Here is a 15,948-nt window from a genome sequence, read left to right on the forward strand (position 1 = left end):
TTTTTTAAGCTGGACACGCCGCAAGTGTGCACCAACTCCACCTCCTTCGCTTATAAGCACCATCCTTCCTAAGTGAGCTCGGTTATGTTGTCTGGCTTTGATAAAATTAACTTGCTATAGCCATCTGTTTTCCTCTCTGCCCTTCATTATTGGAATTGGGTTACAATCGCAGAATGTAGCTGCAAATTTCCATAACCATTCCTAAGGAATGGTTTTAGCGGGTTTGGTTTTCGATGCTTTCTATCTAAAGCAAAGCTTTATATTGCAATTATTGGTTGGTTTCACTTTAAAAATTATTTTATAGATCACAAATAGTATGCCTATGCTAATTACATTTGGATTAGATGAAGTTCAGATATGAATCAGATGATACCATCAAAACCGGTTATATTTATACATTATTGGGATCTAATAATGGAATTGGGAAGAAAGTGGTGACCTGGACGCAGATCGAAAATTACAAGAGACAAATAAGAGACCCTCCTCGAAGTAATGCGAAAGTGGTTCCGAGGGGGAGTAAGTCTCGCTGAAGAGGGGGTGTTTTAGTTCGTATACTACATATTAATGTTAGGGAGTCGCGCACACCATGCCGACGAGGGTCGGTTTGACGGTGCATAAAGCATTCCGCCTCCTCACACCAAAAAATAATGGAATTGCGATCGTTATTTTCTTTGAAACACGATTATTTTAATACAACAAATTTCACGTTTCTGACTAACAAAAAATTTATTTTATATTTCTAAAATTTAATAAAATTAAAAATTGCATTATTATAGTAGTGTTAAATAGAATCCATTTTCTAAACTCTTCTTGTTTTTAAATAGGTTTCAATATTTTGATTTCATTTCAGTTGATTATGATCGCATAGTAAGTAGGAATGAGTTCCGTTTTAGATTTAATACGTTATATGAAGAATCTGAAAATTTGTTTCTTTTATTAAACATTACTTTTAATTAAATATACTAAAAAATTACTATATATACCGTCTAACTTACAAATGTTTTTATTTGTTGGTTTTCTTTTTGATTAAATAAGTTTACTTTCTCTGCTTATACTTAACCGGCTTAAATAATCGGTGTTTATTATAGTTTGAAGTCATCTTAATATTAGATACATCCGTGGGCCGTTTAAAATCAGTCTTGAGTTTTTTTTCAGCTTCATCAGCTTTCATTAAAGCTTCAATTTCCGGATTCATGCCATTAAAACTCATTCTACCCTCATTGAGGTCTTCAAGATTATTAAAACATCTTTCATAATAAAATTTTGATTCACCGAGAACCTTGTAACCAACATCGTTAGAATACATTGACTTCACCTCTGCTATTTTCGCTTCTTTCTCCAATTTTTTTTTAGTTTTTTTCACAAATTTCATCTCCAAAAGATTTTTGGAGAGAATTGGTTTCTTATTAAGCGCCATGTCGTACAATGTTTCTGCTTTAATTCAAAGTAAACTTTTTATTCAAAGTAATCTTCCTACATTTTAGCAATTTAAAATTTGTGACATTTAAAATTACCAGGGTTGCTACTTGCGGCAACCTAAAGTATCAAAATTGTAGACATTTTTTGCTCCAGTTTTTTACACCAGTGCTTTTAAATCAATAATAGGTCCACGAGCTACTCGTAGTAACGAGTAATAGTAACGAGTAATAGGTCATTTTGAATGAGCCATTTGAAAGTGTTTACATTCGTTGTATTTCATTTGTTCTCATTTCAAACAGCTGATTTTACAACTTGCCTGTTGATTTGATTTTTGGCTTGTGCCAAAAAAATGTTGCATGAAGGTTAAATATGCCTTCAAACCTTACAATATAAACTTAAACTTATAAACTTAAAACCACCAAACATTTGTTTATCTTTTTTTGTAAATATGTCAAAAACAGCTTTCTCAAATTGTCAAAATGCCATGAAGAGCTTTTATTTAGGGTATGCTCAATGTAGTCCTTTGTATTTGGAACATATTTGGAATGCATTTGAACGTCGTTGGGACGCATTCATACAGAATGTGATGAAAAGGATTCGCGCTTGAGAATTTGTCTCATTTTCGATTTTTGACCAAAATGAGACATTTTCGGCCAGTGTAAATACCGTATAACACTGTGTGTATACACCAGCAAATTTTCGAGTAAATAAAAGCATCTTTGAAGAGCATAAAATCTCTGTCGAAATTTGAAAATGCTACAAAGGCTTTATTGGTACCGTTTTATTTCACGTAAAATTTGTGTTGATATGTGAATCAGCTGTTTTGGTTTGAATTTAAATTTTTGTAATTTTTTTTTTTACATAAAATTCATATTAAATCCATAAAGAAATCCTAAAAGGTTTAATAAGTTTAAGTGTAAACAGTATAATTTCCGAATTCGTAGAATTAATAGATTCTAATTTCTTCTTATTTTATGTAGGAAGCTCATAAAGAAAATTTCAGCCAAAACTAAGATGATGAGGTGTCCGGTTTGTGAAAGAATGACTCATTAATACGAAAAAATATATATACAATTTTATTTATATCTGTTCCGATTAAGATATAAAGTGACGGATAAGACATATGTTTTTTTTAAAAAAAATTGTTATACTCTAATGTACGTATTCAATTTGGAACTTTGAAGCTATAAACTCAAAGAAATCTAAAATCACTGCATAGAAAGTTAGAGAAAGTAGCCTGTTACTAAATATTAATACATTAAACCAATGAAATAATTATTTATTAATATATTAATTTATTGTTAACATATATTTTTGTTTTCATTGATTTATATTTCTTAAAATAAGACTAACATTCATTCTACAGTCATGAGGTGTGTTCTGTTTAATCATTACAAATGTGATAAACTATATTAAAATAAAATGTATTTAACGTATGTCACACTACAGCATTCTTCTATTTATATAGTAATTATCGAATGAAATATAAAAAAAGTGCTATATATTGTATACAAATGTGCTTGTTTGCAGCACAAAGTAATGCTAACTTGATTTTAAGACCAGACTGTCCGCTTTATGGTTTTAATCTTTTCAGTTATAATTGTATTAAATGTTGATAATCTTAGTCAGATTTGATTATGCTGAGTTTTTATATTCACAAATATATATTGATAGATATAAACATTCAACAATAAGTTTAATTAGATTATTTTTAATTTGATAATTAATTATCCTAAGAAAACATATGGATATATTTAAAATATCTTATATATATGAAAAAGAAATAGATATTGATGATTAAGACGTGATGATGCGATATGATTTGATAATATGAACTTCGCATTACGCTATATCTTTAACTTGTTAAAACTAAACTTTTTGACCTTTTGTTCGGATAAACGAATGCTTTGATTTTGAGTGCACATTGCAGTTTATCAAAGTCCCGAGCCATTATACAAGTATATCATCTAAAAATTCTATCTGGTAAACTATAGTATACTTGCATATTTGAAAGTAATGTTTTGGACTAAGTTTTTACTATTTCTAAATATTGTATTCGTAAATAAAAAATTATATTAAAAAAATTGGTCAGTTCCCCATTGCTGTAGTGGTTCCTGACTAAGTTTATGTGTATTGAAATGTTTGAATCTAAATTTATATTTTTACACGTTATACGATTATGATACTAACTTATTAAAAATTCTCAATGTGTCTTTAAGCAATTTAGGTAGGTAGATTGGAGTAGCGGCCTTGTTTCCAAAAAGCTCACCCGATCTTAAATGAAGGTCCATTGTGGTACCATAGGCCCATACCTTTGGTACGTACATAGATTTAAATCAGTATCAGTATATAAAGTAAAGGAAAACCAACCTGACAGTTCTATAAACTTGGCCAGGTCCCTAACATTACATGATGACAACTTAGTCAGGTCGGTGAGAAAAGGGGATCCGAAGATTTTTTAATTTCTTCTAGCTAAAGAAGATCACTGACATGTGAGATGGTAATTTAGAATTGATTAAATTTAACCCAAAACCCGTAGCCTGATTATCAAAAACTATTGCGATCGTTTTGTCAGTATATCCGTATCACAGATTGATACATGCTACATGATATTGTACTCCGATACAATATTGAGTACCTTATGCCATACTCCGTAAGAGAATGGTCCTTGATCGTTACAGAATATACATAAGTTTAGTTGTTATTTTTTTTTTCTCATTATAAAAATTTGTCTTTTTTGGATTTAATGTAGTTATTACTTTATATAATAATTAATTGAACATTGAAATTTTTATTTTAGTTTGCTTTAGTATAGAAAGTATTGTGGGATCCTCAAGGTTCAGACTAGCCGAATTCAGTATGGCTGTGTACGAAAAGATATAAAAAGAGTATGGTAAATATATTATTTTTAGATTTAAGAGTAATTGATTATTTTAGAAACGCTTATCACTCCTACAACAAACATTACTTATTATTGAATAAATAAATTTTAAGAAAAGAGTGAAAAACTTGATAAAAAAGAATGTCTACTTGCAATTAAATTTGTAATAAGTCGATTAACACCCACTGCACCTACTACCGCCATTAATAACTAACTTAATCACGGGTACTGGCCTACGTGAATATGAACAGAAAAAACAATAACAAATTCAATATGTAATTCGTATGAGTGTGTATAAGTGTTAGTGTGTGGGTGCTACTTAACAAATTTCGACCAAGTTAACAGCGGTTAACGAGCAAAAAAATCATCTGAAATGCAAAGTGTGCAATGCGCCAACACCGGATGAAGCTGTCGAACTTCAGCAACGGCGTATAACATTTGAATGAACACAAAGTTAATTCATTAAATTTTTAAAAAATATTTTTAAAAAATAATTCACTTAAATTTAAATAATAAATTCACTCAGCTTTATAAATTACAAATCACAAATAACAGATTCTTTTCTATCTTTTCGTAAGAAACCTTTATTTCACGCTTTTGATGATCACCAGAATATTGCACTGGATCAAATACCCAGTGCAGTTGAGCACTTTTACTCTTTCTTAACTCGAGGTATTTTCAAAATCCCTCTTTACGCCTTGACTGGATTATTGTTTATCACTTCATCAGACTAAGCAATAATTGACCTCAGATCTGTATACCACCCCGAAGATCCTGTAATCATTCTGAGATTTAATAATGCGGTGTTGGTAAATCTGTCAATTTTCTTAAAAAGTATATTAATATGTATATATATATTGTATATGCTTAATATCACTTTAGAAGAGAAAGTTTTAATGAGAATCAGATTACTAATACTACTGATACCTATTTTATTGAACAAAAGTTAGTAACATATAAACTAATATTAACACAAGTTAGTAAAATAATCTTATAGTTATAATTACTATAATAATGAAGAAAAGAACTGTGGTTGCATCAGACATAACTTCACGGCACGACGATGTGAACACATTTTAAATATACCGCCGAAAATAATGCTCCAAAAAAGCACTATTCAAAGTCAAAGCACTTCTCTGCGCCTTGACAGCTTACAACTCTGCAAGGGTTTAAAATACATGACGGGCAAGAAACAGTACCAGGACTCAGAGTTTTTGTACACATCTCTTTTGTTTCTTTTCTTTAGCTTTACAGTACTAGAGATTTATTATATTATTAGATTTAAAAAGGGTTGGGAACTGCATCCTTTGAGGATTATTGTGACACACCCATATTAGTTCCATATATGAGTAGAAGTTAAGAGATGTTGCCTAATTTCGTTATAAGTGAATAGACAGTTGATAAGTACCGAAATCTGAATCTGCGAGACTATTGCAGTGACACAGACTGTGTTCTGCTGCTTCCTCTTCTTCGTTACAAAATCTGCAGCTATCGTCACTAGTAATACCTACGTTCGATAGATGCTTTTTAACTCTGCAATGCCAAGTGATTTCTATTTCTAGAACCAGAGGATCTGTGTTTCGGAGCTACGTATTTTTAAAGAGCATTGTATATCACTCTAAGATTGTATATTATTTACCAAGCATTGCATATCATTCTAAAAGAGACAGCAAAAAACCAGGTCTGTGTTTATTAACGTATTGTTGTTTGAAAACTGTATATTTAACAGAATTTTTGATTCAGTCTTGAAGGGGATTGGATGTTACTGAGAAACACAAAGTTAAGAACAAAATAAAATAATATTGAATTTGTGAAATCATAGTATATTCGGTGACAGAGATGTCGTAGTATACCAAGCGAAGGAGTACCGAAAAGGATATTGTGGGAAAAAATAGTGGATTGGAATATTATAGATTATTGGAAGATTATAAAAATGGTGGATTGAAAATGAAAAAAAAGAACTATAAACTGTGGATCTAAACAACTTTCCTTAACAAGCTACTGGCCTTATCCGCTTTTCGAATCCCCTTTTCGCACCGACCTTACTGATCTGTCATCCTGTAACTTTACGGACCTGGCTCAGTTTATAGAACTGTCAGGTTAGTTTTCCTTTACTTGATTGGGGAGTCGTTACCTTTTTCGGCGTTGGCTGTATACTGATTTAAATCTATGTACGTATCAATGCTACTCCTGTGGTACCACAAGTGGGCTTTTTGGAAACAAGACCGCCACTCCAACCTTAACTAACAATCTACTGGTTTTGTTGTTTGTAAGACGTTATTAGAAAAAAGTACTGCTCAGAAAGTGTTGATAAATTATCAATAAATGTATCGTAGCCTTTCTTTTAAGAAACCCTTCTTAAAAGAAAGCCCTTCTTATATATAAATGATGTTATTTTATATACATGAACAGATGTTTTCTCTTATTTTAAAATAAATGCTATTTTTTCAAAAGTTAATACAAGAAAATTAAAAATAAAATTATGGTAAAACATGATTATCTTGGCATTAAGCACCACTGAATATGGTCAAATCAAAATAATGATAATTGGAATTATGGTTTAACACGTTTTTATTTAAGTTTAAAGTTTTTAATTTTTGATTTTTTGTTTTGGTAATATCTAAAAACAAAACGAAGGACACCAAATCACTTGTTGCAACAATTTAAGTGGCAATATTAAGTTAATGAAAAAATATTGGCATTAAGACTTGTCGTTGTCGTCATTAAAATGTATGCCAGTTCTTCAGTCTCCAGCCCCTTTGCCTCGTATTCGTCATGTACAAGTATTAATATTTAATATGCGGCTTAGAAATAGCGCCTCCACAAACTTCATTGAGTAAACAAACCATGAATGGTTACAAAATAAAAATATTCAAAGCAGTTAATAATAAAAACAAACAAAACTGCTTAGAAAAACATCAACCAACAACGCACGGCTTATTATCGTCTCAGCTTGCCTATAAACAAACTGATTCATTCATAAATTTTATTCCGAAATGTGTAAATATGCAATCGTTTCCACTAAAATGTATTTACATACGCCTCCGCTTGCCTTATTCGATTCCGATACATACATTGTAGTCAGATGTGTTTGCTGGAACTGGAGATCGACTAATCGCTTCAGTTTTTAAGCTAAGCTTTTGACTAATAACGCCATGTACTACTACAGAATCACTATCGTGCGCCAAGTCATTACTAATTTTAGTTCATTACTTAAGAAGTTAAGTGTGCGATTTAATTTTAGTGATGGTAATTATCCAATTTGAGTTATGATTATTGCCTGTACTAAATCGATATCTATATGATTTCATAAATTCAATTTTTACAATATTTAATCCTCTTATTTTTATGTATATTTAACAGTTCCACAATTTTAAAACTTTCTCCTCGGGTATAATAACCAAAAATTGTAAATACTTGGTACCGCAAGAGGTCCGTAAATGTTTTTTTTTAGAATTTGTAGGTGAAATTTTTTTACTTATATATAAAATGATTGTATAATCATTTTTTTATGGATGTTAAGTATATTTCCATAAATGCATTTCATATTTCTTTTTTACACACTTCCTATAATGGTTTTATTTATTTATTTTTTTTTGTCGTTGGAATGGTGTACCCAAATCCTAACATTAATATTTAGTATATGTACTAAAACACTTCCTTTTCGGCGAGACATTCCCCCTCGGAGTCGCTTTCGCATTACTTCGAGGAGGATCTCTTTAATATTGGCATTTCAAGTCATGCACTTGAGATTTTCGAATTGCGTCTAGACCTCCACTTTGTCACCACATTTACTTGGTGTCTGTACTAGTTATTAGACTAGCTTCTAGTTTTTCTTTCTACGCATAATTTCTTTTCTTTGGGGAGTTGAATCGCATATGACTCCATCGTTCACCAGCTCTATGGGTTTGCTCTCATTTTACCTATTATTTCTTTTAAAAATAAGAGCAACCTATTACAGTAAAACAAGATGTGCTCTGCTCCAACACAGTCTTTATCGCCATAAATGCAATCGGTACAGGTACTTACAAAATTTTCCATGTCTGGTGAGCATATGAGTGAGATAGTAATTTGTGTCTTCGATTTCCATTTTAGACAAGTAATTATATTTTGTTGTTGCCACATTTCGACGGTATATGTTATTCTATTAGAATTTTAAACCATTTACAATATCGGAGCAGATCACGGAGGAGATCACTGATTATAAAAGTGTTATTCTCTGTCAGTGGAAGTTGAAAGAAAATTTAAATTTTTCATTAGATTTTTTTGACCTTACATTTTGGATCTTAACCTAGAAGTCAAAATAACAACAATACGAATGATACGATCCCACCAAGGTGCATCATCGGGTTATAAGAACAGATTTTTTGATATCAATTGTTTGTAAAAAAGGTATGCAGCAATTCTGGTTTCAATAAAATAACGCATCATCTTAGGTATATAGCTCGTACCACGATTAATTGTCTTAAAGTAATTGTTCTTCTGTCGCAGTTTGTCTCTGGGGTTTCTTGAACTTAAAGTTTTATAACAACAAGCCAAAGACGCTAGACAAACTTAAGGACATCATCCGCTAGAAAATAGCTATCATAGCTACTGGTGCCAAGTTCAGACAATAAACTTATTCGTTCATGTAAATACAAACAAGCACACTCAAATATTTTGAACTACAATGCAATATTCAATACAATATTACTGAAAATAAGTTATTTCACCAATGGAGTATGAGCCTAAAATTTTTTTATTAAGGAGTTCCTAATAAGATGCTGAGCCAAGAATTCACTTCTAGCATTAAGAAAAGCCGAAAAATTTTAAACTTTTTTTGGAGATTTACGTGATGACAGATACGATTTTCTATAATATCAGACCATTTCATACGTGGATTAGGTCCAGTGTACGAACAACGCCAAACAGCAGGATTTCCTCAATTAAAAAAAACAACCTGACAAGTGTATACAATTGGCCAAAACTTTAGTTTTGTATGCTACCTGTCACAAGAACTTTAAATCTTCTCCTAGTCAATGATGGATAAAGACAAATGACGTGGAGTACAGTTTACCCCTCATCTGCAGACCCACAATTCTGACAAAAGTCATTATTGGATGACAGATAGGCGACGTACCATACCGATGACGTACTACTGAGCAGATTACGCCATAGTTGCACCAGCTAACTGGAATGTTTTGTCTCCAGTTTGGACAAAGTCGATATTAAGATCTGACAGAACGGGTTATCTGCAATATTTTGTATAGCTGTTCTTATATATATTTGTATGATTACCAGCTTGGCCATTGCGAGAAGGGTACAAATATTTAACAAATGAATGTCAGAGAGTAGAGTGTTGCCTTGTCAAACTCGTCTGCCATACAGCTTTCCGAGTTGTCCTGCGTTCAGATACCCCTGTATGCTGAACACAGATACGACTAGCTAGCTCGTAAAAAGAAGCCCTATATTCTAGAATTGTTGAGTATTAGCTGTCCAAGAACATCACAATATCGGGTTCTTGTTGCCTAGGAGTCACTTTGCTGTAAGTGAATCGAACTGATTTCTGCCTGAGAGATACTGCAATGGTTCGGTAGTCTAAGGGAAATATTTATGCTAAGCTTATTGAAAAACTAACTAGATATGTAAAAGTCTAACTTCAGATCAAGATCTGAGTTAGAGCAAATGTAGCCAATTTAGATAGGGGCTGACAAATCCTGATTCAGTACTATTCAGTACTATTACAGCAGTTGCAGACCAGTGGGAGAGAGCACTGAGTCTGGTTGCTACAAATTTAACTTGTTGTTTTACCATAACTCGAAAAGGCAGTCAATAAAGCAAAGCGAAAAGTATCTTTGTGGGGGTGGAATATGACACTAACTCTATACAGAGGTGTTAAGGAAATTCCTTACAAAACTTACAAAGTTATGTTAAAGTCAACAAAATATTCATCTGTGTCAACTCTAGTCAACAGTTGATGGACACAGAGTTATCAAAAGATTATTAACAAAATTTTGAGAATAACTTGTATATGGTGTTGTTGAAGTTTTGGAAGGTGTAAAATGGCGTATAAGTGGCATTTAGGTGTGTAAAAATATGAGTGCCTGTGGAATGTAGACCCGTCCGCTCTAGGTTCTTTCATATTTGTTTAAATATTTTTGCCTTCAGATATCGTTAAACTACATACATATATTTATTGTAATAATTTGTTGAATTTACCCTTTAAATTAAATATATTAATGCTATATAATTAGCTTGGGATTATTTATAGTCTTTCCTTATTAAATGTTTTTATATTTTAAATTTATATATATATAAAATTTTATATATAAAATATAATATAATATACACATATAAAATATATTTTTTAAATTTTCTTTATAGATATCTTAATTCTTCAATTAGTTAAACATTTCATTAATGTAAAAATAAATAACTAATTAATATTTATATCTACATTATTTATGTTTATTTAAACAAGTAAATATTATGTTAAAACCGTTTGACAAAAGTTATTGGACAAAAACCCAATACGAAATTTTCTTCGCAACGCTTAATTTGTACATAAATTTTCCGTAGAGCCGCGCATGAGCAGTTTTTATGAATGAAAATGCAAAAAAATTCATTAAAACCAGTAGCAACGTTGTTATTGTAAAATGACTGCAACATATTTTATTTATGTTGCAGTTGTTGTTGTTGCTGTTGTTGTTGTTGTTGTTGTTGTTGTTCTTGTTGGTTGACATTGTTATTTCCTTTGTAGTCGTTTGTACGATGGCCGGAATGGTTTAGAAAATGAGTAGAAAAAATTAAGTTCAATCAATTTTTACTGCCTGTCCGCCTACTACTATTATTGGTATTATGTGGGCAATTAATAAGTATTTGTGGAACAACAACAATAATAACTACAACAACAACCATTATAACAATCATATAACATAAGTTTATTTTTGTATGCATACAACGCTTTTACAACAAATGCACAACAACAATAACAACACTAACAACAACAATAATAACAACATTAACATTAACATTAACGAAGTCTATACATAAAACAAGTAGGTAGGCGATCTTATTGCTGGTGCATATTAAAACCCCTTTGAGTCCCTATTAACACTTTTAGTAGCTTAGCAGGCTTATAGCTTATTGTCACGTATTGTAACCTAATTTTTGTTTGCACCTTTCCTTACACTTCGTTTGTGTTTTTTCTGTTTTGTTTTTTTTTTTGTGTATAATAAATTGTATAACTTAATTTTTCATGAAACTTAAATTTTCTCGTTGCTATTTTCAACGCCGCCATCATCGGCCAAAATGCAACCAGGCTAGCATTCCACCAGCACACACACCTGTGTGAGTGTGTGGGGGGCAGCACCTACTTTATTTTTGTTTCTATTTTATTCTTTTTTTTTTCATTTAAATTTCATGCATTTTTACCTCATTGACATAAGTTTTTATTGTTATTTTGATTTAGTTTTGATGTGTTATTTTTGCTTTTATTTCCACGAAATTTTTGTTGTTCTTTCTATTTTTCTTTTTATTCGATTTTTTTTATTGTGTAAAAAGCGCATCCATCAGATTGGCAATGTGCTGAAGAGACAACAGTCTTTTATACAGATTTTAAAGCATTTTTCACTTCTTTTTTAAATTTATGAGTTTACTTTTTATGTTTCTGTGTTATATATACATATGTATATATATTTTATTTTATCACCTAATATGCGTAGGATTTTCAACGGAAGTTTTATAGCTTAATTTTTGTATTTATTACTTTGATTTCGAATATTTGCATAAAATGTAAGTTTTTGTGTTCTTTATTCGAATAACCGTTTTCAATGAATATAAATGAAAATTGAAAAATATAAAAATTTATTTCTCAAACAAGTGTTTGGTAACACTAGAACTGTCATCATTATTTATACCCTCACAACACTACATTCATATGAGATCTCTTCCTAATTTGCTTTCAAACGAGTCGATCGAATGGTGTAGGTTTCTGGTTAATAATATTCAACAGTTTTTGGTCTCTATTAACTGATTCTCTTCACCAGTTTGTTAGCCTATACGTCGGTTTTATAATATCTAGCTACCCTTTAATAGTTTTTTCGCATCCGTTTATTTCAAATAATCTCTTCCCGGGATTATTTTCAGAGTTGGAAATAAGCAACAAAGTTCTTAAAGATTTTTTTATGCTCATGTGGTGGAATTACTTTTATTCGATGAAGCATTTTAGATGAACTCAATGGTATTATAACAATATTCTTCCATTATTAATATTAATTTAGAGATAGATAGTACTGTAGATGATAACAACAATGATTTCCATCACTGTGGTATATACACGTACCAAAATGACTTTGTGTATTATCCTGCAATTAAAGCTAAGTATTGGACTTATTTTTTGAAGTTGAAATCGTTCAATTCTAAGTCATAATTATTTTTGAACTCCATGACAAAATTCACCGTTGGCCCTCTGACATTATTGGACGAATTTTTTCTGAATAATATCCTTTGAGTAAAAGAAAACGGTCAGCATTATCTTGATTTTACCTTCTTCAAAGCGTTTTTTTTCAGTATTGGTTTCTATAGGTTCTATAGGTGACTTCTATGTTACATTCTGGCGTGTTGTTTTTTGGTTTATACTGGAAGCAACACGTTTTATAATCAACTACAATACCTAACGTGCTTTACGGTTCTCTGCGGAATATTTTTAATATTTCTTTGAAATGGTGATTTCTTCAGTTCTGTATACTATGAATACTGCTTTTGCCGCTGTTATTTTGTTATCGTCAAATCAATAAAAAACCTATACGTGCGTTTACTCTGACCCACATCGAAAATACCATTCAAAACAGAATTTATAAACCATCTACTTACCATGTTGTTCAGAATAGCAGAGTCTACTCACTTGCCGACTTGCCAGATTAGTCGAACTGGCTGGCCGGGAAAATCGTAACCGTACTACCGACTGCCATCGCCTCGTGCTTATAAGTCACCGATTTTGAGGTTTTGAGTGTTTTGAGGATTTTAAAAAATATCTTCTCTCAATATTGTTTGGGCTTGCAAATCTTCTGACCAATCCAGTTCCATTTCTGATGATTAATCGTTATTCGCATTAGATCTTTCTTCATTCTAAAACATAAGTCGCTATAGTTTATATGAACTGGTTTTTTTTTCAAACGTCAAAGTTATAAATTCTTTGCATTTAGCATTACTTGGAAAAATCGCGTTCCGTGCTGTAAAGTGTATTTCTTTGAATCACCACATAATGTAACCAAGCTACCCAGCTAACAAAAAGACTTTATACTTTCCATGAATTCGCTATATATACAATAATGTGAGGTCGATGTTAAATTGAAATGTTTAAGTCTTTTTATAACATTAATTTTTAAACTATTTCAGATATGTGCTATACATCATATTATTACACTTTAAAAATTATAATCAGGTCTAAATAGTTTTGTCTGCTAGCACTACATCATCATATTAAATATTCAAGCTAGCGGAGGTGAAGTACAATAAAGGCAGACATAAAGCAGATTACGGTATTTCACTATGCTAGTCCATGAGCTTACGTCAAAATCCTAAATATATATCTTAAAAAATATCTTCTTTATCAACCATACAAGTTTGAGGAAATGAAGCGGAAAAAAGGGAAGAATGAGAAAAAAGATATAAGGCAGATTACGGCATTTCGCTATGCTAGTCTATAAACCTATGAATCTGGTTAAAATCCTAAATATAGATTTTGAAAAATAATCCTTGTTATCAGCTATATAAGTTGACTGTAAAAGTTTATCTAAGATCTTATTTTGGGAAGTATGGTAAAAAGATGCTTTAACTTGAAAAGGAGATAAAATTGCAATATTGTACGAGTTTCTCACTATTTTAGACTTGAAATTTGGAATTTAGTAATTTAAATTTTATATGCGATAACATTTGCGAATTTATTGAATTCGTTGTTCATTAAATTTACTTAAACGAACTGTCATTCAAAATCATCGATAATTATCTACAATTTTTATATGATTTGCATAAAAACATATTTTCCCAAACATTTAATAAGTAAAATATTCCGCATGGACTTAAAAATTGTCTTGAAGTCCATAAAACTGACAGCAATTGAGACTTGGCTTAAAAGGTAATAAGTTTGGTTGAGAAGTTAACCCAGTTGGAGTGGAGTAATGGTGTGAAAATTGTATTACACCCGAGACAAAAACATTGTCTTACATTGACTGTGAAAACAATTGTAAACATTCGAAATTATACAAAAGTCGAAGAAGTTTTGAAAAAATATATGTATGTGACATATGTACGAGTATAAGAAATATCAATAAAAAGCGTACAATTGCATTTGTCAAGTGTTAGGATGGCGCTGCCATGTCGCGGTTATGCGGTCTTTTGTCAACATTGTCATTGTTGCCATTTTTGGGCAACCCACAAAATTGTTATTTAAAATTTGATGTGGCGTTGCCAATTGTTTGCAAAACTCGCACCAGCAGCTTTATTCGGCAGTCTTTTCCTTTGGACTCTAAACGATATTCAACAACAATGTGAGGTCTGTTTAGAGTGGAAGTGGCACAAATGAGCATTTTACTTATTTTTATTTTGCTGTGAATATTGTGGCCTGATCGTGCCAAATACTTAATTTTATGGCTAACGCTTGTGTGTGGCGCTGTCAGCGCTCAGGCGCACTTCCATTGCGTGGGTAAAAAAAAAAAAAATCAAATTTACTATGCACTTACATTTCTATATCTTTGCAAAGTTTATGAAATTTATGTTTGCTATATATGTGCAGTTAATGTGGTAAATTGTGACCACTTAACGGTTACAATTTTGGTTAACGTCAAGTGAAAAATAGTTACTCACGCGCACCAGGCGCCTCCGACCAAATTTGTGTATGCAAAATGTGCCAAGACGGTTCAAAATGCCGCGGCATTATTCATGTTGCACGCGCCTAGTTACACATGACACGACATCGTCGTCCATTACCAAGTCTTTTCAATTTATGTCAACATTTTAGAAATACTTTTTGATTTGTGGCCAAACAATAAGGTTGCGTTAGCGTCATTTTATATGCAAGTTATTAAACTTCATAAATTTCAAGATCTAATGACTTTTGACATACGTCAAATGTTTAAACTGAAACGTTTACTGTCAAAGTCACCGTTAGATTTTGAAAATGTAGTCTCAAAATGTAGTCTTTACTTTGAGTAAGATAGAAAGCATTATTAATATATAAATAATCTAGCTAAACCAGTTGAAACGGTAAATAAACATCTCTCTACTAAATGAAAGTAGACTATCAATATTACATTTTTTTCTTCACTAAAATGTAGAGAGATATAAATTGAAATTATATTCTTATATCGTCAAAACATTATTTTCTATTATTAGTAAATTAGTATTGAAAATATAAGAGGTACTTTGTATCGTTTAGTTTGAAACCCATATTATTTATAATGGACAAAATTTATAATGGAACGCATTACTTTTATTATTATTACTATATTGATATGGAAAGTATAAGCGGTATATGTTTATGTTATATAGCTTATATTTAGCAAATATTCCAGACTATCTATAATAGCAGCGCTTTATTTTGAGTGTATATGTAATGTCGAGGTAATGTAAAAAAAAAAATAACCTTAACATAATCTCGATTTTTGTAT

The 15,948-nt window shown here is 31.2% G+C and overlaps 1 protein-coding gene across 1 annotated transcript; it reads right to left on the reverse strand.

The window, feature by feature from the left end:
• Positions 1–1,036: 1,036 nt before the first annotated feature.
• Positions 1,037–1,477, reverse strand: LOC119676405 (M-phase phosphoprotein 6-like). Its single transcript, XM_038087643.1, has one exon. The coding sequence runs from the start codon at positions 1,415–1,417 to the stop codon at positions 1,037–1,039; it is 381 nt and encodes a 126-aa protein (XP_037943571.1). The 5' UTR covers positions 1,418–1,477.
• Between the last annotated feature and the right edge of the window lie 14,471 nt (positions 1,478–15,948).

Source organism: Teleopsis dalmanni, chromosome 2, assembly GCF_002237135.1.
Source record: "Teleopsis dalmanni isolate 2A chromosome 2, ASM223713v2, whole genome shotgun sequence".
NCBI classification, from domain to species: domain Eukaryota; kingdom Metazoa; phylum Arthropoda; class Insecta; order Diptera; family Diopsidae; genus Teleopsis; species Teleopsis dalmanni.